The 18,884-nt window shown below is 40.7% G+C and overlaps 1 protein-coding gene across 1 annotated transcript in view; it reads left to right on the top strand.

The window, feature by feature from the left end:
* Positions 1-18,884, top strand: part of ANK3 (ankyrin 3) — a gene marked incomplete at its 5' end in the record, with an annotated part of 192,118 nt that overhangs the window by 42,458 nt on the left and 130,776 nt on the right. Inside the window, 4 exons of the mRNA XM_084210661.1 lie at positions 12,167-12,268; positions 12,708-12,806; positions 13,180-13,278; positions 16,620-16,718. Of these exons, the coding sequence (XP_084066787.1) occupies positions 12,167-12,268; positions 12,708-12,806; positions 13,180-13,278; positions 16,620-16,718 (399 nt within the window). The remainder of the gene's footprint in view (positions 1-12,166; positions 12,269-12,707; positions 12,807-13,179; positions 13,279-16,619; positions 16,719-18,884) is intronic.

Below are 18,884 nucleotides of genomic sequence, written 5' to 3' on the forward strand. Positions count from 1 at the left end.
TAGTAACCTGTAAGGAGGCACCCGTACCACTCTTCCTCAGAGAGAGCCCCAGTGACCTTCAAGGCGTTCCCTGTGGGATTTAAAAATTCCTCAAGTGAGGAAGCTGCTGTGAAAGGACGTCCCTGTACTTCATGAACCCGATTCAGATGGGCTTCAATAGCTTGGGTGATTTACATCAGTTAAAACCACAAAGCCAAATCAGTTCTCTAGGTTACTCTACTGCAGAATTAAAAAAAAAAAAACCAAAAAAAAACAAACAAAAAAAAAAAAAACCACCAAAAAAAACCAAAACAAAACAAAAAAAAAACAGAGAAAGGAAGAAACAGCTTCCCAGGAAAGTGGATTTGTGTTTTTAGTACTGATGAGTACCAAGCTTTGTGGAAATGTTAATTAGCAGCAATATTTTTTTAGCTGAAGATACTACTGATGCCAGAACAGAGCTGTTTAATAGCTAATTTCCATGTCAGCAATAGCTTTGTGTTCTGAATAAAATACTGCAGTGAGCCCCCTTAAATGTGTATATTGTTGTTTACTTACTGTCAGCACAGGACTGGATGTTGTTCTCTGCTAAAAAGCATCTTTGAAAAGTTTGGTTGTTTTCTAGTGAAGATGTTCTTTCCATAAGCTTATTTCCACCAGTAATTTCAAAACTGTGAAAACATTTACTGGGATTTTTTTTTTTGGGAAGTAATTTTTTGAAGAAGCTCTTGTTATTCAGATATCTTATGGTACTTGATTAAACTCTCTGTTGTTCAGTCCTCAGAACTTTATTTACTCTCTCCTGCCTTTTGTAGCACAGTAGTATCCATTTCTATGGTGATAAACATCTTTGCTGATGCTTCACATGAGCCTCAGCAGCACAGCACAGACCCCGACAGGCACAGTCCCTCCCGTTTCTGTGTGCAACAGCTGGACGAGCAGAGTGAGCCGCACGTCGTGCTGCCCTCGGCCCTGGCGCTGGCAATGTGCTGGTCTGCAGGATGCTCTGCCCCTCTTTGCTGCACCAGAATGGTATTTTCTCTTGCTTTACAGGGGTTTGTTGCAAGCTGTATAGAAACTGCTATTTCTGTTCATTTGGATGTTGTTTGGGGAAGGTGTAGCAGCTCTTGAAATGGGGTTTAGCAGGGGAGAAAGGGCGGAGTATATATGTGTTAAGGTTTTCCTTGCTGATAAGATTTTTCCCTTTATGATAAGTTTTGTACTCATCCTCTATGTAAATCTTACATAGGCTGCCCTGCATATCTGAGAGGCAAGAGAGAAACAAGCTCTATTTCACTGCATGTTTATGCTGTAGATTTGCAATTCAGGAGTGATACTTTAGCACTGTACAGTAATGGCCCATTCTATCATCAAATGCTGGGGGAGATTCACTGTATAGGGCTGGTATGGTTGGTTTTAGCTTATTTCTGTGATAAACTGATCTTAACTTTAATGATAGCACTAAAACCAAATTCCAAATCTGTGTCTGTTAAATATAGTAGGAGTAAAGTCTTTTTGGCCAGTTTGGAAGGTTTTAATTCACTAGTATTATAGCATTACATTTGATTAAACTATTATGCATTTTTCAAACATACTTCATTCATTCTGATGCTAAGAGGAAGTAATAATTTTAGGATTAAAATAATATAGCAAATCTGGTTAAGGTGAGGTAAAATATTAAAATAGTTCTGCTGTTTGTACTTTGTTCAAAAAATTGAAGTCTCTCCTGAGATATTCAATTCCTCGTGATGGTTCTGCCAAATCCTGCCTTTCTTATGCACAATGGCTTTGAAAACCAGAAAAATATTAGTTCACCTCTGTAAATGAAAAGTCACTGTGTGAAAATGGCATCACCCAATCTGCAGTGATTTATCTATATATTTGGTAACTTTCTCACAGAATGAAACTGAACTCTGTTTTCTTTCTCCCTCCATTGATCTCAAAGATCCCATACAGCTAAGGCTGTTCTCACTGTCACTGTTTTCAACCTGTTTGTTTCTGTAAATGCTGGTCCTGCCCTTGCCCAAACAGGGATTTAGATTCCTCCTTCTGCTTTAGAACAGACTTTTGTATTTATATAGGACTTAAGAGTTTTAAACAAGAGTTTAAAATTTCGATAGCAGATGCAGGGCTCTGATTTTTGCTCACAGATTTCGGTGCTGGAGCTGGAAAAAGCACTTCTCCTATTGGAATCTGAGCTCATCTTCAAACGCAGAACACGTGGAGGGAGGAACAAAACACTTGTAAAGAAATTTACGTTTGCTGTTTGCACCCCACTGAATACATTTCATCCAGACAGCCCCAACAAATGCAATGGCAGAGCTTTCCATGCCACTGCACAGATTCCCAGCAGTGAATGCCAGTGTTTAATCATGGCAGAGGAGGGGAGGGGGAGTGCAGTGAGGGGTGGAGGCTGATGGCTCTCCTGTTCCCAGCCCCACAGCTCCATGCAGACCACATCCCACGGCACCACACCTGAGAGAAAGGCTTCTCCTCTGTGTTTGCAGCAGTAACAGGCTGCAGTGTGTGTAGCACCTGCTCTGGCTTGCTCTGCATTGCCTTTGTGGTTTACAGAGGTGTGGTGGGTTACAAAATGGCCCTGGAGTCAGGTCCACGGCAGCCTCACATGGAAAACAAGCTGTGGCAGGCTATGGTCAGCCAGGAATTGCAGCTCCTGTAGAAGAACATGGCTAAGCCAGCACAGCCTGAAATATTCCCTGATGGTATTCCCCAGTAGGTCTCATGCATCTCCAGGCCAAGATTCAAATTGTTTCCTGGCAGGTTGCTCAGCTTCTGCACTGGCGCACTGTTAACTCTCCTGTGTGAAATTGCCCTCACGAGTTTGGGAAATGATGGGTAGGCATTCTTCCTCCTCAACTACCAAATTACCTCAGTCAGTCTTTAGCTCCAGGAGGATGTTTGAATACTTTAGTTTCTTGGTTTCATTGATTCTCTGCCATTGTACCAGGATCTATCTATTTCAAAAGGAGGTGTCAGGACAGCTGGTTCTGTAAATGTTACAAGCTCTCCTGAGGTGAGCTGCTATGACAGACCTTATGTGATATCTCTGACTGCCCCTGAAGAACTTAGTGGTAGCAGGTTTATGACTGTTTTGCAAATCTTGAGTCCTCTTAGTACTCAGAAGCTCTTTAGATAATTTCCACTGGCCCTTCAGGTTCTCTGTCTGTCATATCAGCCATGTGGAGTTCTCCAGAGAGAAACCCTTCAACAAAGTGTTCAGGTGTGTAAAAGGAAGAGGTTCTTTGCTCCTTACAGGGGTCATAATCCCTGCTGTGGAAACCTATGCATTGGCACTCACAAAATGATGAATGTTTGTAAGTTTTGTTAGAATCCAAAATTATATGCCCCCCTGCAGGAAAAAAAAAATCTATAAAATTAAACATCTCTAAAAAATAAAATGAAACAACTATTCCCCATTCAAATGCTGTTAAAACCTAAAAAGGCATAAATTGTAATTATATCTGGGGTTTGCAAAGCTTGCAGTATAAATTGGTGTGTGTCTGCATGTATTTTTGCCACCTCTGAAATGGCTTGAGCAGTTAGCATCAAAATCTTTCTGTTTAATGATAGTTGGAATTTCCAAGTTCCAAGGCAGAATCAATTTGGTTTTAAATGAGAGTTGAATTCTAAAGCAGACATTAAATAGAAACTTATGAATTCATGGTACTGAAAGCTCTTAATTAGATTATGTAACTGGTCTATAGTTTCTATAGTTTATTTGCTGCAGTATGTTTGGAGGAAATTTATGTGCATGACACTTCCCCTGACTTGTAGTTTTCTCTATGTTAGTACCACTACTTTCACCACATCTGATTGAAGCATATATACATGATATTTTAGTAGTCAAAAAAATCTCTCCCCCTAAAATCAATGGTATTATCTCATTTAGGTTTGTAAACCCTGCCCCCTCCCCCTCTGAAATTATAGACAAATAAAAGCAGTTTACAAAATATTTTGGTAAGAGTTGCAGAACTCTTTTCCTCTCCTTTTTGGGTCCTGATTTTAAAATGATATTCACAAAGAGAAGAGGAGGTGGACTCACTGATGTTATTCATGCAGTTATCTGAAGAAAGTGACTTTAGCATGGAAGTGGCTTTAAACTTGGGCCTGAGATGTGCTGAAATTATATCTTTGCTCTTTGGATAGTCAGCTCCTCTGAGGAAAATAGCAGGGAAGAGATCAATGGCATCTCATCTAGCTTGACACATAAGAGAGTTATTATCTTCAGGTGAATATAAACATGAGAAGAAACCCTGGAAGCACATCCAGCCCTTCTCTGGCTCTTTGTGCCAGAGACTGCTACCACAGTTATGAAAGCCAGTGATTTATTTTTCACTTGTAAATGTATGATAGGAAAACTTAAGAGAGGGAGAGATGAGTCATTATGGATTCAGGACTTTCTTCCCAGAATTTGAAATAAACTTCTAGCTGCTGAGACCTTCAGCCTGGAGAATGAATCTTGGATTTGAAATGCCAAAATCTTTCGCTTTTTAATGCTTTAGATCCTTTTCATTACTTATAAGTGTGAGTTGGTCACAAAGGACCTGGTTCTTACAGTGGTTGTGACTTTTAATGGAGTACAATGATTCACTGGTAAAACCAGGAATTATCCCAGTCTTAGGGTCTTGAACAGAATGTGCCCCAATTTACCTAGTCATTTGTCTTTTCATCCAGTGCTGTCTGATAGCTGAAAAAATGCTATTAAAGACCTTTATTGTCTTTTTATAGACTTCTTGTTATTGTTTTCCCATTAAAGTTATTATTGTAATTTGTTGGTCTTGCATATTTAGAAAGATTGCTTGTGTTTTGCAGATGTATGTTGATTTTTGTAGTCCTCGATCTTGCTTTTGGTGTTACTAATTTAATGTGTTCATACCAGTAATTGTTTTCATAAATTCTTCAGGTGAAGGTGGCACATCAAACCTGTGCTTCAAAATCTCAAAACTTTGTCTGTGCAAACTGGCAAAGCATATGGAAATAGTGCAGACCTTCACCTCCTGTCTGAACTTTGTCCCTGTGGGACAGGTCTGATCTCAGTTCAGATGGTTTTGGTTGGGTTGTCAGATCATAATTTTGTATAGAATTTGAGTTCAGTTTTTCTGTATTTGTTGAGTATCTATGTTGGCAAGTAAATAATGTGGAGATGACACCTTTAGGGGCATTTTCAACTTGGATGGTGCATTCAACATATTATAGATATTATATGTGGATGTTAGGCAAGAATTTGCCATGACTCCGTGTCTTTTGTGCCTTGGAAATCGCAACCCCCTTTGCTATTTGTAGAAAATCAAAAGAATACCTACTGTTTTTCCTTTCTATGTTGTACTTGAGCTTTCTTAGGAAGCAGACATTCAGGTATTTACATCCAGGTGGGATTAATGGTGTCACAAATCACGGGATTGAGTGAAGGAGGCTGCATGCACAAAGTCTAAGCAACTTTCACAGTGTGAAAGCTGCATCACAGCTCCACAGCAGGTGTTTGTCACTGCAAGTGAGCAACGTGCTCTAGACCCCTCTGTGCTGTTCAGGGCAGTCACAAACACCTTTTTTACTGATTGGAAGCTGTGAAGTGTTCTTGGATGTACCAGCCAGCCGTGACATCTCAAGCTCTGGGTCCTTTGGAGCCACCTTCCACTCCAAGTGGTTAATTTTTCATGGGAGCAGGGTGCATATTCAGCATTTTGCCAAGGCAGACTCTGAGAAAGCTCCAAGGCATCTTGGAAATGGTTTTTACTAAACCTGAACTTTCTCCTGTGGTCTAGTAAGGAAAAAGGCTTGTTTGCATGAATGTTTTCCTACTTTGACCAAAGATTTCTAGAAGGAAGGACCTGCATCTAAAGTGCATTTTCCACTTTTGTTTTGAACTTCTTAGATGTGTTTTTTTCAGGAAATGTTTCATTTTTCTCTACAAGCATGATAAGATTGATCACTGTACAGGGATGGAGCCTCAGTTGCTGAAAATGCAGTTGGTTGTAGATTCACATGCATATTTTGCAGAAATACAAGAAGTTTAGTCTCCAGTAGTGTGGCCAAGAAGGAAGTTTCACACAGCCTAACACCAGTGGGGTTTTTAACCTGTGGAAAACATACTGTAGTTGCCTAGTTGGAAAAGTGCCCTTTATGGAGACGTTGCAAATAGCATCGTATCTTTGGCTCCTTTATCATGCACAATACAATAATATGATCAAAGAAAGTTGATGATTAAACTGTGTGATAGGGCAAACAATTAGAGGGATTAATTTGGTATTCGACTAGCAATTATGTTGTTTCTCTTTTTGCAATCATATTCAAAACAGCTGGCCTTCCCTAGCCAAAAGATGTGTCCTCTGAATTGTCAGGCACTTGGAGTGGAGCTTTTCCTGTTGCCCTGAGGTTGTGTTTAGAGCTGTGATCCCAAAAGCATGTCTCTGGAGGGTAATTAACAGCACAACTGCAGATATCAGTTGGCCCCAGGCTGGTACATCCTTATCAGGAGAAAACACATATGGTAGCATGGTATGTAAAGTGTGAGTACTTGTTTGCACAGAGATCATCATTCATCCAGTGCAATCAGCCCCCTTTCTAATAAAGAGGATACAATTGAAAGTTTTTAATAGTGATATCATTAAAAGGTAGCAGCAGAGAGATAAAAGGGATTAGACCCTCTTGGAGGATGAATGAAGAGGCTCCCCTTGACAGTGATGTCACTGGTTTATTTCATGTGGGTCAGACACTCCTGTAAATTGGCCACTGTAGTTTATTTGGAATAAAAATTCATTGCTTGCCCAGTGGGGGATAACACATTTGCATGGAAGAAAATTCTAAATTAGCATAGGAGCAAAATCTAAGAAATGCCAAGGTCCTCCCATTTCTGGGGTCATGCTTAGTGCCCATCAGAGTTGAGCAAAAAAAAAAGCCAATGGCTGCAGTAAGGCTACCCTTATCAAAATAAACAAAAATGTTATCATCCATTTCCTCAGGTCACCTCATGCTGCTGCAAAGACTCTCTTTGTTGAGCACATTTCCAAATGGAAGTAACATAAGTTCATCCCTTAAAATGAGGTCATTGCCTCTCCCCACAACAAATGTTAGGCATGGTTAGCATCTTTTTGTTGGGACTCAAGCCAGAATGCATCCTGCTCTGGCACAATGGGAACCTGCTGGGGGTTTCCCTTCACAACAGCTACTGTTAAAGATGGAGTGAAAAACAAAACCCTGCTCCCAATGTGAAAAAAAGACTGGATTTTTAATCTGAAAAAGAGGCCACTGTAAGCAGAACACAAAGGAAAGAGAGATGAGCATAATAAAATACCACCAGTATGGGAGGAGGCCTGTGCACATTAAAAAGAATGGCTTTGCACTTTAGAGGGTTCACTCAATAATACAGATTCTCTGTTTTCTTAAGGGACCCTCTCTAGGGCCATGGAAAAGCCAGGCCAGACCTTGGACTGACAGTCAGTGAAAATTTGCTAATAGTTTTTTCTCTTTAGCCATGATAAATAATCTCTTACTTCACTGGAAGCACTTAAAGAGTGAATATGTATTTGCTAGTATGAGTCAGCATCAACATTTTCTGGAGGCTTAAGGTAATATTCAAGTGGCTTGGGCATTAGTCTTTGCTGTAATAGAAATATTTTTAATTCATGTAGCTTTTCCTCAAAATGGGGAAACAGCTCTCAGGTCCCTTCATCTTGTGGCAGGACTAGGGGACCATAAGGTAAAAAAGAGCTGGCAAACGGGGTGCTGCTGCCAGCACAGCTTATTCAGCCTCAGCCCTTTCCTGAGATGTCCCTGGGATGAATGTTGAAAATGAGCTCCAGACTGGAAAACCTGTTGTGTGCTACAGGCAGTCTGCAAGCTCATCAGCCTGCTGTGCATTGGAGAGGGATTTTTTATACCGGTGTACCTTAAAGGGAAATACACAAATCTAAAAGAAATACACATTGCATAAAACATCCCTTCATTAGCTGGTTGAGCACATTTGCACACTTCTTAAAACTAGAAACAGTCCCTTTTTCTTCCAAGAAAGTATGGGGAGAGAAGGGAGAAATCATACCATCTGTGAAGAAAAAGCTTGGTGTTATGCATTCACCAGTACTGGTACTCCCATAAATCCACTGTTTAATAAATATTCTCTGAATAGCTATTTAAGAGCTAAATGCTGTGCACAGGACCTGAAGTTTGTCTCTCCAAGAATTAAAACACTTGTAAAAATCTTGATTTTTAATTTTTATCTGCATGTAGAGTTTGAAAAGGTAGCAGCCACAGGAAGCCCAGGAGGGAGCAGGTAAGGGCTTTGGGGGGGGATGCAGCCTGACAACAGGGACCCAGTGCAAATGCAGGGGAAGGGCTGCAATCTTTGTGGCTGACTGCAAGAGCAGCTGAGATTCAGGGGGCTTTGATGTGTGTCCCATGCCTGTTGTTCTCATGATATTTGTCCAGACCTTGGAGTATCAAAAGCCAATTTTCATCTCCATTTCTTATTGGGATTGATTACAGAAAAAGAGAAAGGGATCTGAACTGGCCGCAAGCATACAGAATGCTTCTCAGGATGCTGAGGTTTAATTAATGAAGGATAAATCTATTAGATCTGGGGGGAGAATATCCTGTAGACAGTGTCTGTGTCTATTCTGTCTGGGTGGGGTTCTTATTTTCAGATGCCAGCTAGTGTGGAAGATGGGAATGGGCATATGGAGAAGAATTGTCCACAGACAGGAGCACATGGGTGTCCTGGGTGATAGTTGGAAACCCAAAATCCTTTCCCCACCCACTGTGGTTTTAATGCATTTCATATAGCAGGTCCTTTATCATTTTTTGACACAGGCTTCAGGAATGATTTATCCAGATAAATATTTATTAACATTATTATTGTACTTCTTTGATCTTTAAAATCCTCCATTGGTTTGAGCCTAGGCTCTGGTGCTGTTTCTGTCTGTGATAATTCTGAGGCAATTTACAGGCTCTAGCAGGGACTCCAAGAGGCTCTTTTTTAAACAAAACAGTGCCAATTGAAGTAACATTTTTCTACACTACTGAGGCATTAAAAAAAAAAAAAAACAACTGACAAATTTAGGCTTAAATACAAATGTAAAGTTGGGAAATTTTGCATTCAGAAATGTAAAAGTTTTGGATTGATGTTTTTGATCAATTCTTACATTTTGGATGGAGAGTGTTTATTGGTTCTTGTGGTTTTGGAAGTGACGTGTCTTAACAAGGATACTCAAGACATTTTGTGAGACAGAAAAAAGTTTGAAAGTCTCTCCTCTGTGTGGGTAGGTCTGAAGTAATGCCTTAGTTATAGGGGAAGTGGAAGCTTCTCCTAGAAGGTTGTCTGTGTTTTCTGTCTAATGTTACTGCTTGTTTCTGCTTGCGGTAGAGGTGGAAATGGATGGAGGGACTCCCAGAAACCCTGTTGAACTTAATGTGCAATTGCACACCCTCAGTCTGTTACCCTCTGTGCAAATCTCAAAGCTCCTATGCATGGTTGCCCAGAAGGGGTGAGCTAACTTCATCTTTGGGCTTGGGAGCATCAGCCAAGATCAGACAAAAAAGGTTTTCCCTTTCTCAGAGCACAGGGATGTGTTACACCCTGTGTGCTAAGGTAGCCCATGCACTTGCGCACATTGGCTCACATCACGTTCAGGTAACTGGAAACCAGTAACAGTTAACCAGTAACCACTGCTAGGTTACTGGTGCAGGCTGACAGGTGAGCAGGATGCTGGGCCCAGCCCCTCACCAGCCCCACAGTTGGGATGGCAGCCTGGCTGCTGGTGTGGCTGGATGCTTGTAGCTGCTTTAGAGTGAGTTTTGAGGGATGACTAGAGAAGGAGGACATGCTGTTAGCTTGAGGGATTTCAGGAGTGGATTTGTGCAGCACCTGAGATAGTTTGGTTTGAGACATTTTTATATGGCCTCAGGTTGGGACTGTGACCTGAACTTTATCCTTCCTCCTGTTAGTGAGTGCTTCCAAGGCTTAACAGCTGTTAAGTCTTCAGAACCCCTAAGTCCAAAAGTCATGCCCAAGTCTGTAAGAGACACAGGCATTGCTCTCCCTCCACAGTGAAATTGCAGTTAGAGATTAATGTGATTATCAAATATTTATTGCTGCTTCTGCCTCTCCCCCTCCATTTTGTTTGAGCAAATAGACTGGGACGTGTCTGCAGAGGAGCAGTGCTTCTTGTCTGGCTGTATCCATGTGGCTGCCAGAATCTGATTTTCCAGAGCCAGCGGCTCTGGCACATCCCCTCCCCACCCAGAGCAGCTGTAAACAGCTGATGTTAATTCTGGTCCCCCTGCTGACTGTGCCAAACACGGATGCCATTGCCCTCTGACAAAAAGGCTCCCGCTCTATTGAGTCCTCCCTCATACCTTTAGTAATGCTGAGAAAATGCTGACCTGTTTTTTTACCCCAGTGACTGCTGTTGCTAAGCGCTGAGAATATGACCTGTCTCCTGTAATAATCTGCATTGCACAACTCAGATGATCTCCCAAATGAAAGCAGCTCTCAAGGCAGCTTTTCTTGCCCATGGTCTTTACAGTTACGACTGTTTACTTTGCAGGGGCACCTTATTTTTGAGAAAGCCTAACTGAACGCCAGTATTTGGGGGATTTTCTGTTGGGAAGGTCATTGCAGAAGCTGGTTTGTAATGATGAGCTTGGCATACTTGGAAAAGAATGATAAAGAGCAGGGAAGGCTGTAAGCTGGTGACTTATCACTGCAAATGGGAATGCAAAGTGTGCAAAACTCAGGAGAAAATGAGTTCATAAGTAATGATTTTCTCCTTAGAGGGGAGAGCTTGTTTATTGGAAGTAGCAGTAAAATGGTCTTGTAGCTTGTATGGGTACAAGGAGAAAAGCAGATTTCCTACCCACTTAGCATTTTGCTGTCATTATGCCTGACACTGCTTCATCCTGCATGTGATGGAGGCTTCTGATGGGTTTGGAGCAATTCTTGAGCACAGCATCCAGCTTGCAGTGGCTGTGTTGATAGGAGAGGAGAAAACTCTAGCAAATCCAGAAATTTGGTATTTAAAAAAAAAAGTAAATTATTTGAGCAACAGATAAGTAATTGTGCTTCGGTGCCAGGGTGGTTCTTATTTCTCTTAGCACTAACTGCCTTTATTGTTTAGTGTAAAGGTAGTTGTTGCACTCTTTCAAAATGTTAAAACATCTCAATGCACTGGTAGCTGCAGTGATGTAAGCCTGGGGTGAAATGGTGCTGAGAGGGAAAGAACACAGACAACTCCTGCTTTACCAGTCTAGAAGAGGGCACGAAAAATATGTTGACTGCCCAAGATGCCAGGGAAAGCTGTGGCAATAAAATCAAAGGTTGTGTGATTTGTCCCTCTCTAAGGCTAACCCAGTTCTTGCATTTGCTCCAAGGCAGGATCAGCATTATCTAAACTGTCCTCCCTGGATATTTGCATAACTTGTTAAAACCCTCTGGGGATGGGTCTTCCTCTCAGTGATTCTGTCATGACTTAACCAACATTTCTGCTGTCCTTACATTCAAGCTGAAGTCATCATAAAGTAAATTTGTGTAACTATCTTTAATGCAAGATCTGAAAAAAAGAAAAATGCAGTTTATATAATGACACTGTACCTAGAAATGTCTGGCTTCTTCACTGAAAGTGGACAATGGTTGGTGTCAATAAAATGTGCCATAAAATGAAGGAGAATAGAGAAAATAAACCAAAATGTTAGAAGATGTGAAAATTTATAATACATTCATTTGTAGAACCATGGGGTTTTTCATTCCACCAACCCAGTCCTTCAAGGTTGAGTATTTTGAAATTTTTTTTTAATCTCTCAGATTAGTTCTCACAGTACTGGTTGGGTCTTTCAGCTTGGACATTGGAAGTGGTGTGGCACCTTGAGGAAGAACAACACGGTTTCCCTGCAGCCCAGTCTTGAGGTTCCCCATGGCTGTGTGCCACACTGGGTGCCAGATGTGTCCCTCGCTGCTGGCCTTGCGTGTGAGACACTGCTCCATAATTCATGTTCATGTGTGAAGCCAAGCCTCCTGCTGCCTGCTCAGGGTTTGACCCACATTTGATAAGGTGGTTTGGGATCCTTTCATGTCTAGTTAAGTGGATGTACAGCATATCATTAATAATTTCTTTGCCACTGAAATGTGTTTTTATACCGTGCCGTAATTTCTCATGGGACTTCTCCTTTTTTCTTATAGTCTGACACAAATGCAAGTTACCTGAGAGCAGCTCGAGCTGGCAACTTGGAAAAGGCTCTTGACTACTTAAAAAATGGAGTGGACATCAACATCTCAAATCAGGTTGAAGAATATTTTGGTCAAATTTTCTGGATAAATACCTTTCTTGCTGTTTCTCAGATTTCTCATTATATTTGCACTTCATGTCAAAAATAATTTACGTGTTTTTTGATAAACCATGTTTACGTATCGTATACAATTATTATTTTTTTTAAACCCTTTACCCAGGCACCATTTCACTTGCACTTGGAGAATATGCTGCCTTATCTTTCATTCCATCTGTATTGCATTAGATCATGGAACAGCACGCAGAATTAGAGACCCCAGAGCCAATATATCTTGATTTAATTCTTACTCTGTCCTTATAATCTAATTCTTGTGAAGTTTGCCTTAGTTTTTGTAAGCTCATCTCAGTGGGATGGTAATAACTTGTCTCCTCATATGCTTGGTAAACTGGAAAACACTTGGTAATCCTTCTAATTGCTTTTCTTTTTCAAACCAGAATGGGTTGAATGCTCTCCATCTCGCTTCCAAAGAAGGGCATGTAGAGGTTGTCTCTGAGCTGATCCAGCGAGGTGCCAGTGTGGATGCAGCCACAAAGGTCAGTCAAGCCTGTCTGGTTGTTCCCTTGTGCATACTGCTGGCCTGGGCACGAGGTGTTGGCCAAGTGATTACAGACTGCTGCAACTGCCCATTTTCCACTGTTGGTGGGGGAGTCTCAATAATTGCTTAATAGAAACAATTATAGTAGATGATAGTAAATATCACAGATTGCTAAGGAGGAGATTTACTGAACAAACTGTAGATTCCTGTTTTGGTTTCTGTCCATGCCATCTTTTCTAGAATAACACACCTATTAGAGGTATTTAGTAAGAAATACTATATTCTGAAGCGGAAGATGTTCTTGATGGTATTGTTATGTATTCAGGCTCAGGTTTTGTACTCTTTTCAAATGTCCCTGTCTCTAATTCCAGAAAGGAAACACAGCACTGCACATAGCATCCCTTGCTGGACAAGCAGAAGTCGTCAAAGTGTTGGTTACAAATCGGGCCAATGTCAATGCACAGTCTCAGGTAAGGCCACATGTCCCTGTTTGCTACTGCCAACAACTCTGCTGACACTAGAGTTGTTCTTCTCTTAGAAACTCTGATATTAGCAAATATATTTGGTAGATCTTACCGTGTTAATGTTGGCTCTTGCAAATAGAGTTGATAGTCTGTGAGATCAACCCCAGATCTGCCCTGGGAGTGCCCTACGAGCTTCTGCTTGTTAGAGCTGGAAGAGACAAGGCTAGAACAGGAGAGTGGGAGAGAGCATGTTCAAAGGGATCCTGTTTCACATCATTCACTGTCTCAGGCTTAGTTGAGCCCATCCCCTTTCCCTGTGCAGGGAGGTACTGCAGGTATATGCAGAGTTTGTAAGTTTGGTTCAAGTCCTTTGAATAAATGTTTAGGTCAATTATAGAGAATTTGAAATGGGACAAAACAGCGCTGGTGCTACAAGCAAAGCAGTAGAACAAAACAGAAAAACTCTGGCTTGAAAAGTGCATGAACTACAGATTGTTGAAAGTCATGTGGCTGTTCCAGTGGTGTCCTGCATGCCACCCCATTCCTACTCTCCCTGCTCAGGGGCTGGTGGGCAGTGTCAGAGAAGAGACAGTCTTCTCATCTGGCCCATACATACCATTTTGCTGTATTATAAAGATGTGGGCATGAAAAGAAATGCTTGTTTAAAAAAAAAGTGTTAAAGAAAGAGGGTCTTTACTGGTCTTTCAAATAATAGGAACTAAGGGCTTAACAGGATCTATTTTGAAAATGTTAGTTATTTGTGGTCTGTATTTCATGGGTTTTTTTCACCTGGACCAAAGATATAATGACTCAGTTCTTCTTTCTTATTCTTTTATACTAGCTCAATACAGTACTAGGAGCCATATAACTTAAATTTAAGGAGAACAACATTAAGTATTTTTAGGTAAAATCTCCCATGGCTGTTAAGAAGTAAAACAAAGCAGAAATATTTGCCATAGTTTTCCTGTTAAAGAACTTAAGATAGGATTGACAGGATCTTTTCAGCTAGTGTTTCAGAACTTGTGTATTCAGCCCTGAAACTAAAAATAATCTGAGATTGTAAACATCTTATATAACTGGATTGTCCACACACCCTAAGGTTTTGCCACATGTTACTCTTACTTTGCTAACGTGCCAGAATTAAAGATTTATTTCTCCCCCACCCCACTATGGAGGCCTTTGATGTCTTTACTTGGAACACCCATGTAACATCTCTGTTGGCCATTCCACACCAATACCAGCTGGGATTCAGGTTTTGAGGAGATCCCTGGTGCTCTCTGTTACCAAACTGCCCCAGACCAGCTTGGTCTGTGGGGCTGAGCTTCGCTTGAGCTTTGTCTCCTCTTTCCTTGAAGGTGACAGCTCTCCCATGCTGACAGTTCCAGTGTCACGCCTTCTCTAACCAAATCTTTATGTCTGTTAAAATGGCCAAAAACCAAACCAGAAATTTATGTCAGGGTTCAATTTTCCACCTCTTCTGAGGCTTATTTATTACTATTCAAGACAAAATGGTTTTTTTCAGACTTGTGGCTGTCTGGCAATTCCAGCTCCTTTTTAAAGAGAGAAGCGAGTGTAAAGTGTGGGGTGGAAAGATATTTAAAATGCTACAAAAACTTAACATAGGAGAAAAGGTTTTGCTCTGCCTCCAAATGCTAATAATAATTGGTTTTGAGAATTTTTGCCTATTAATTATTTCATGAAGCTAAATATTGGGTAAAGTTTCCTGTTTCCTTTCTAATTGCAAATGTTTGAAACTAAAGAATTAATCTTTGTTTCCAGCTGAGTTAGTAAATAGATATAGAATATGCCATGAAATGATAGAATACTAGACTCAATACCAGGCTGCTGTTCACTGTAATAACTTGTAGTGTGACATAGGAGGTACCTTAGCAAGTGCTTCTGGCTTCTCTGTTTTTTCATTAAGTAGAATTTTGACTGTATGGTGACTGAACTGACTGAATCTCTGTTCTGGAGAGTGCATTAAGCTCATTTCTAACTTTGGGCTTGGGCTCTTTGAGCCCTTTAGTGCCTGCTTTGTGCTCGTAGCAGTGCCTGCCTGCATAGAGATCAAAATATCAAAATCCTGGAACAGCAGCAGGCCCTGCCACCTGTGAAGGCCATGTAAACATGTGGCTTCACAGCTGCTGAGTGCCTTGCTGCTGGTTTCTCTTGGATCAAACATCCGTTTCCTGCCCAAGTGTCCTTTGTTGTGACCTCCTGTGTGTCCCTGCTGCCATCGCGGCCACGTGCTTGGCTTCAGGTCACCAGCTGGGTGCTGGACCTGTGCCCTGCCCCTCTGCCCCTGCTGCTGGGACAGTCAGGTGTCCCTCAGCTGCTCCCCTGCAGCTCAGCCCAATTTCACTGTCATGGGGCTCCCTCTGCATGTCCCCCGGGCCCAGAATGTTTATGTTTTTCCTCATATGGACAAACTCCTCTCAGCTCATCTCTTTTCATCCCCATTGGTTTTCTGGAAAATGTAGGTCAGTGTCCTGTGTAACTGTAGGAGAGATTTCAGAATTTCTTAGAACAAAAGGTAAAAAATGCATTGTCTTAGTATTAATCCCAAAATTCAATTTCTGACAGGCTGTGAGCTGTTTATGGTTAAGGCAAAGACAAAAGCATTGACTGTAAGACAAAGACATTCACCAAAGAATGAGTTAAGCTCTGCAGCCTCTAATAATTGTGTTGCATTGATTGAAATCAGTCACTGAAGCATAATTTGAGAGATGCTCTAATGTGTTCAGAAACACTGATAAACCTCTGTCTCAAACTGCTGAGCACCAATGATCCTCACATCTCCTGGTGCCTGAAATATGAAGTAGCTTGGTACCCAGAAGCAGAGTGTGCTCAGAAGGCAGCTCTTTGCAGAGATGGAAGGCAGAAGTAGCTGGCACAAGTGAAAGAGAAGTCAGAGCTAATGGAAAGAAGAGAAAAAAATGTCAATTACTCTGAGGAGTCACTGCTCTTGCTTTTGCCACAGACTTGTATTGTATTTCCCTGTCTTGTTAGGAATTTCCAGTGCTGTGGCTGTATTTATCAGGAATCATAACTCATGGCTACCAAATCATCTGTCCAGTCTGATTTTTAGCTTAACTTCACAACAGATGTGAAAGGAATTGTTCTGGCTTAGCTGTGGGAATTGTATCTGGTCAGCTGAAAGATTCTTCCGTGTCCTTTTAAATAATATTGCCCTTCTCCCATCTTCTCTTAAGCCAGTGTAGATCATGCCATTAATTCATCTATGAGCGATCAGTTTTTTTACTTTTCACCTAATCTTCCATCATTTGGCGATCTGTTTATGTATAAAATGTTTGTGGGGTGTTAACACTCTTGTTTTTGTATTTCAGAATGGCTTCACTCCATTGTACATGGCAGCCCAAGAAAACCACCTGGAGGTTGTTAAGTTTCTTCTTGACAATGGTGCCAGTCAAAGCCTTGCCACAGAGGTAAAAGTTTGAATTTGACACTTCATGAACAAAGCAAAATGTGCTACAGCAGTGATTTCTGCCAGCTTATATCAAACTAGTCTTTTAAATACAAAATTAAAGACGAATAAAAAGCTGTCTCTGTGAAGTGTGCTAATGAATAGAGTTATGGGCTTTTCAGCAACTTAAACTGTCTCTTGCCATTTCTAAAATAAAAAAAAATTACTTTAACTAGAGACAGTTCTTAATATAGATGTGTTCTTAGTCATAACTGCTAATCTTTCAGGTTAAGTGCTCACACAAGGAAGCTGTGTGTATAATATAAAAGTTCTCTGTGCTTTTATTAAAAATAGTGAGCAATGAGAAGGATGGCAGCCATAAGGCAAGAACAACTGTTCACCTGTGCTTTGGACCACCCCTGGGATATCAGAGAAAACCCAGGGTTACTTGAGGCACTTTCTGAATTGCTTCATTACCATGGTGGTGCCCTCTCTGTGGCACCCAATTACCCCACCTGGTGCTGCAGGGAGAATTTCAAGCTCACAGAAAGATGCAGGATCCTTTCTTGAAGGTGTTCTGTGATCTTTCTAGAAGAACATTTTGTATTTCTTTCTTTAAAAAGGAGGTCTAACTCCAATACAAAATAATTCTAACTCAAATATGACAACCTGTGAGGGAAATAAATAACAAATATATTAACAGTTGTAAAGGTATGGCATTGAGAAAGGTGTTGAATCTGGTGAATTTTCAGTTGCCTTATTACCAAGATTTTGCTTCCAAAATATAGAAAGGTACTTCAGTATATGCTTTCTTTAATATTTATTGAATTCTAATTGCTCTACCAGTACTGTTTCCATGAAGAAAATAATGCTTATTTGGAAAAGGCCTAGTTTTTTTGAAGTATAAAATGCACAATAAGTTTATTGCCACCTATACCTGATAGTATCACTGTATAAGGGTGTAGAAAGGAAATCTTATTCCTTATTCAACTGTGAAAAATGAGATGCTGATTGATCAAAACAGTGTTTCCAAAATCACTAGAAGTTAGTTATAACTTTAAGTGTGCATCAGAACCACTTCCTGGAAATGCTCAAGGATATGAAAGTCAAGATATACAAAAATAAAATACTTTACATCTGGAAAATTAATTGAAAATTGTCCCTTACCGCTGTATGATTTTCTGAAAGGAGATTTTTAAAAAAATTTTGAAGGGGTACTTGTTGTTTGGTTTTTTTAGCGTTTTTTTTTTTTTTTTTATTGTTTTTCCCCTGACCACTGTATGTCAGTTTAGGTTGAGCTTTTTTTCTGTCTCAGCTTGATGATAAGGTGCAATCTGATTTTATCCATGGAGAATTCATTTGAAGACTGCAAAACAGTGGCACCTTTATTGCCTTCCTTGTTTGAGATATTTGCTTATGGGTTCTTTCTTATTTTCTCTTGGTCCAAGTTTTCTTATAAATCTGATTTCTCTCTGTCATTCTAAGTGCAAAAACTTTTGTAACTAAAGGATTACTTAGCTAAATACTCTTTAAAAGTAACTATTTAATAATGGTGTTTTAATCTAATTAAAGGAAATAATTGGTTTTATTTTCCTACAAGAAAAGATGTTGTGGGTGTCTACACTACTTTTCTGTGAAGTGGCTTAATTTTGGGATGTGTAAATAGAGCAGGAAGCCAAGGCCTCCAGGGTTTCTCCAGGCAAGAGCCTCCATTTCTGCCTGTACAGTAGAGCAATATTGCCACAGCCCTCTCTGGGGATGCTCAGGGAGGTTTTTTGGCCTTCAGGGCTGCAGAGCATCTTTCACACCCCATGGCCCTGTGGCTGTTTCACCCCAGAACTGCAGCCCAGTGCCTGCCCTTGCTGCAGGAGGGTGGGGAGCTGCAGGCACCAGGGAAACCTGGTTAAATGAGCATGAAACTCCTCGGGGGGTGGGGAGGGTGTGCTGGAAATTGCTTGTTAGGACCCAGGAATTTCAGTGGTTTTCTTGGATTTTCTTCCCCTCAAAAATTTTGAAAAAGCTGTCATTTTCATGACCTCTCCTGTTTCTCATCCTGGATTCAGATGTTCTTTGTTTTGAAACTAGAGGGAGAAATTCCATTATGAAAACAGTACTTTTCATTCCAAAAGTTAAAAAGTTAACACTTCAGCTCTGCACTGTTGACATGGAGTGAGGATCTATCTCTTTC

This window comes from Fringilla coelebs (genome assembly GCF_963513975.1).
Source record: "Fringilla coelebs genome assembly, chromosome: 8".
Taxonomy (NCBI): Eukaryota; Metazoa; Chordata; class Aves; order Passeriformes; family Fringillidae; genus Fringilla; species Fringilla coelebs.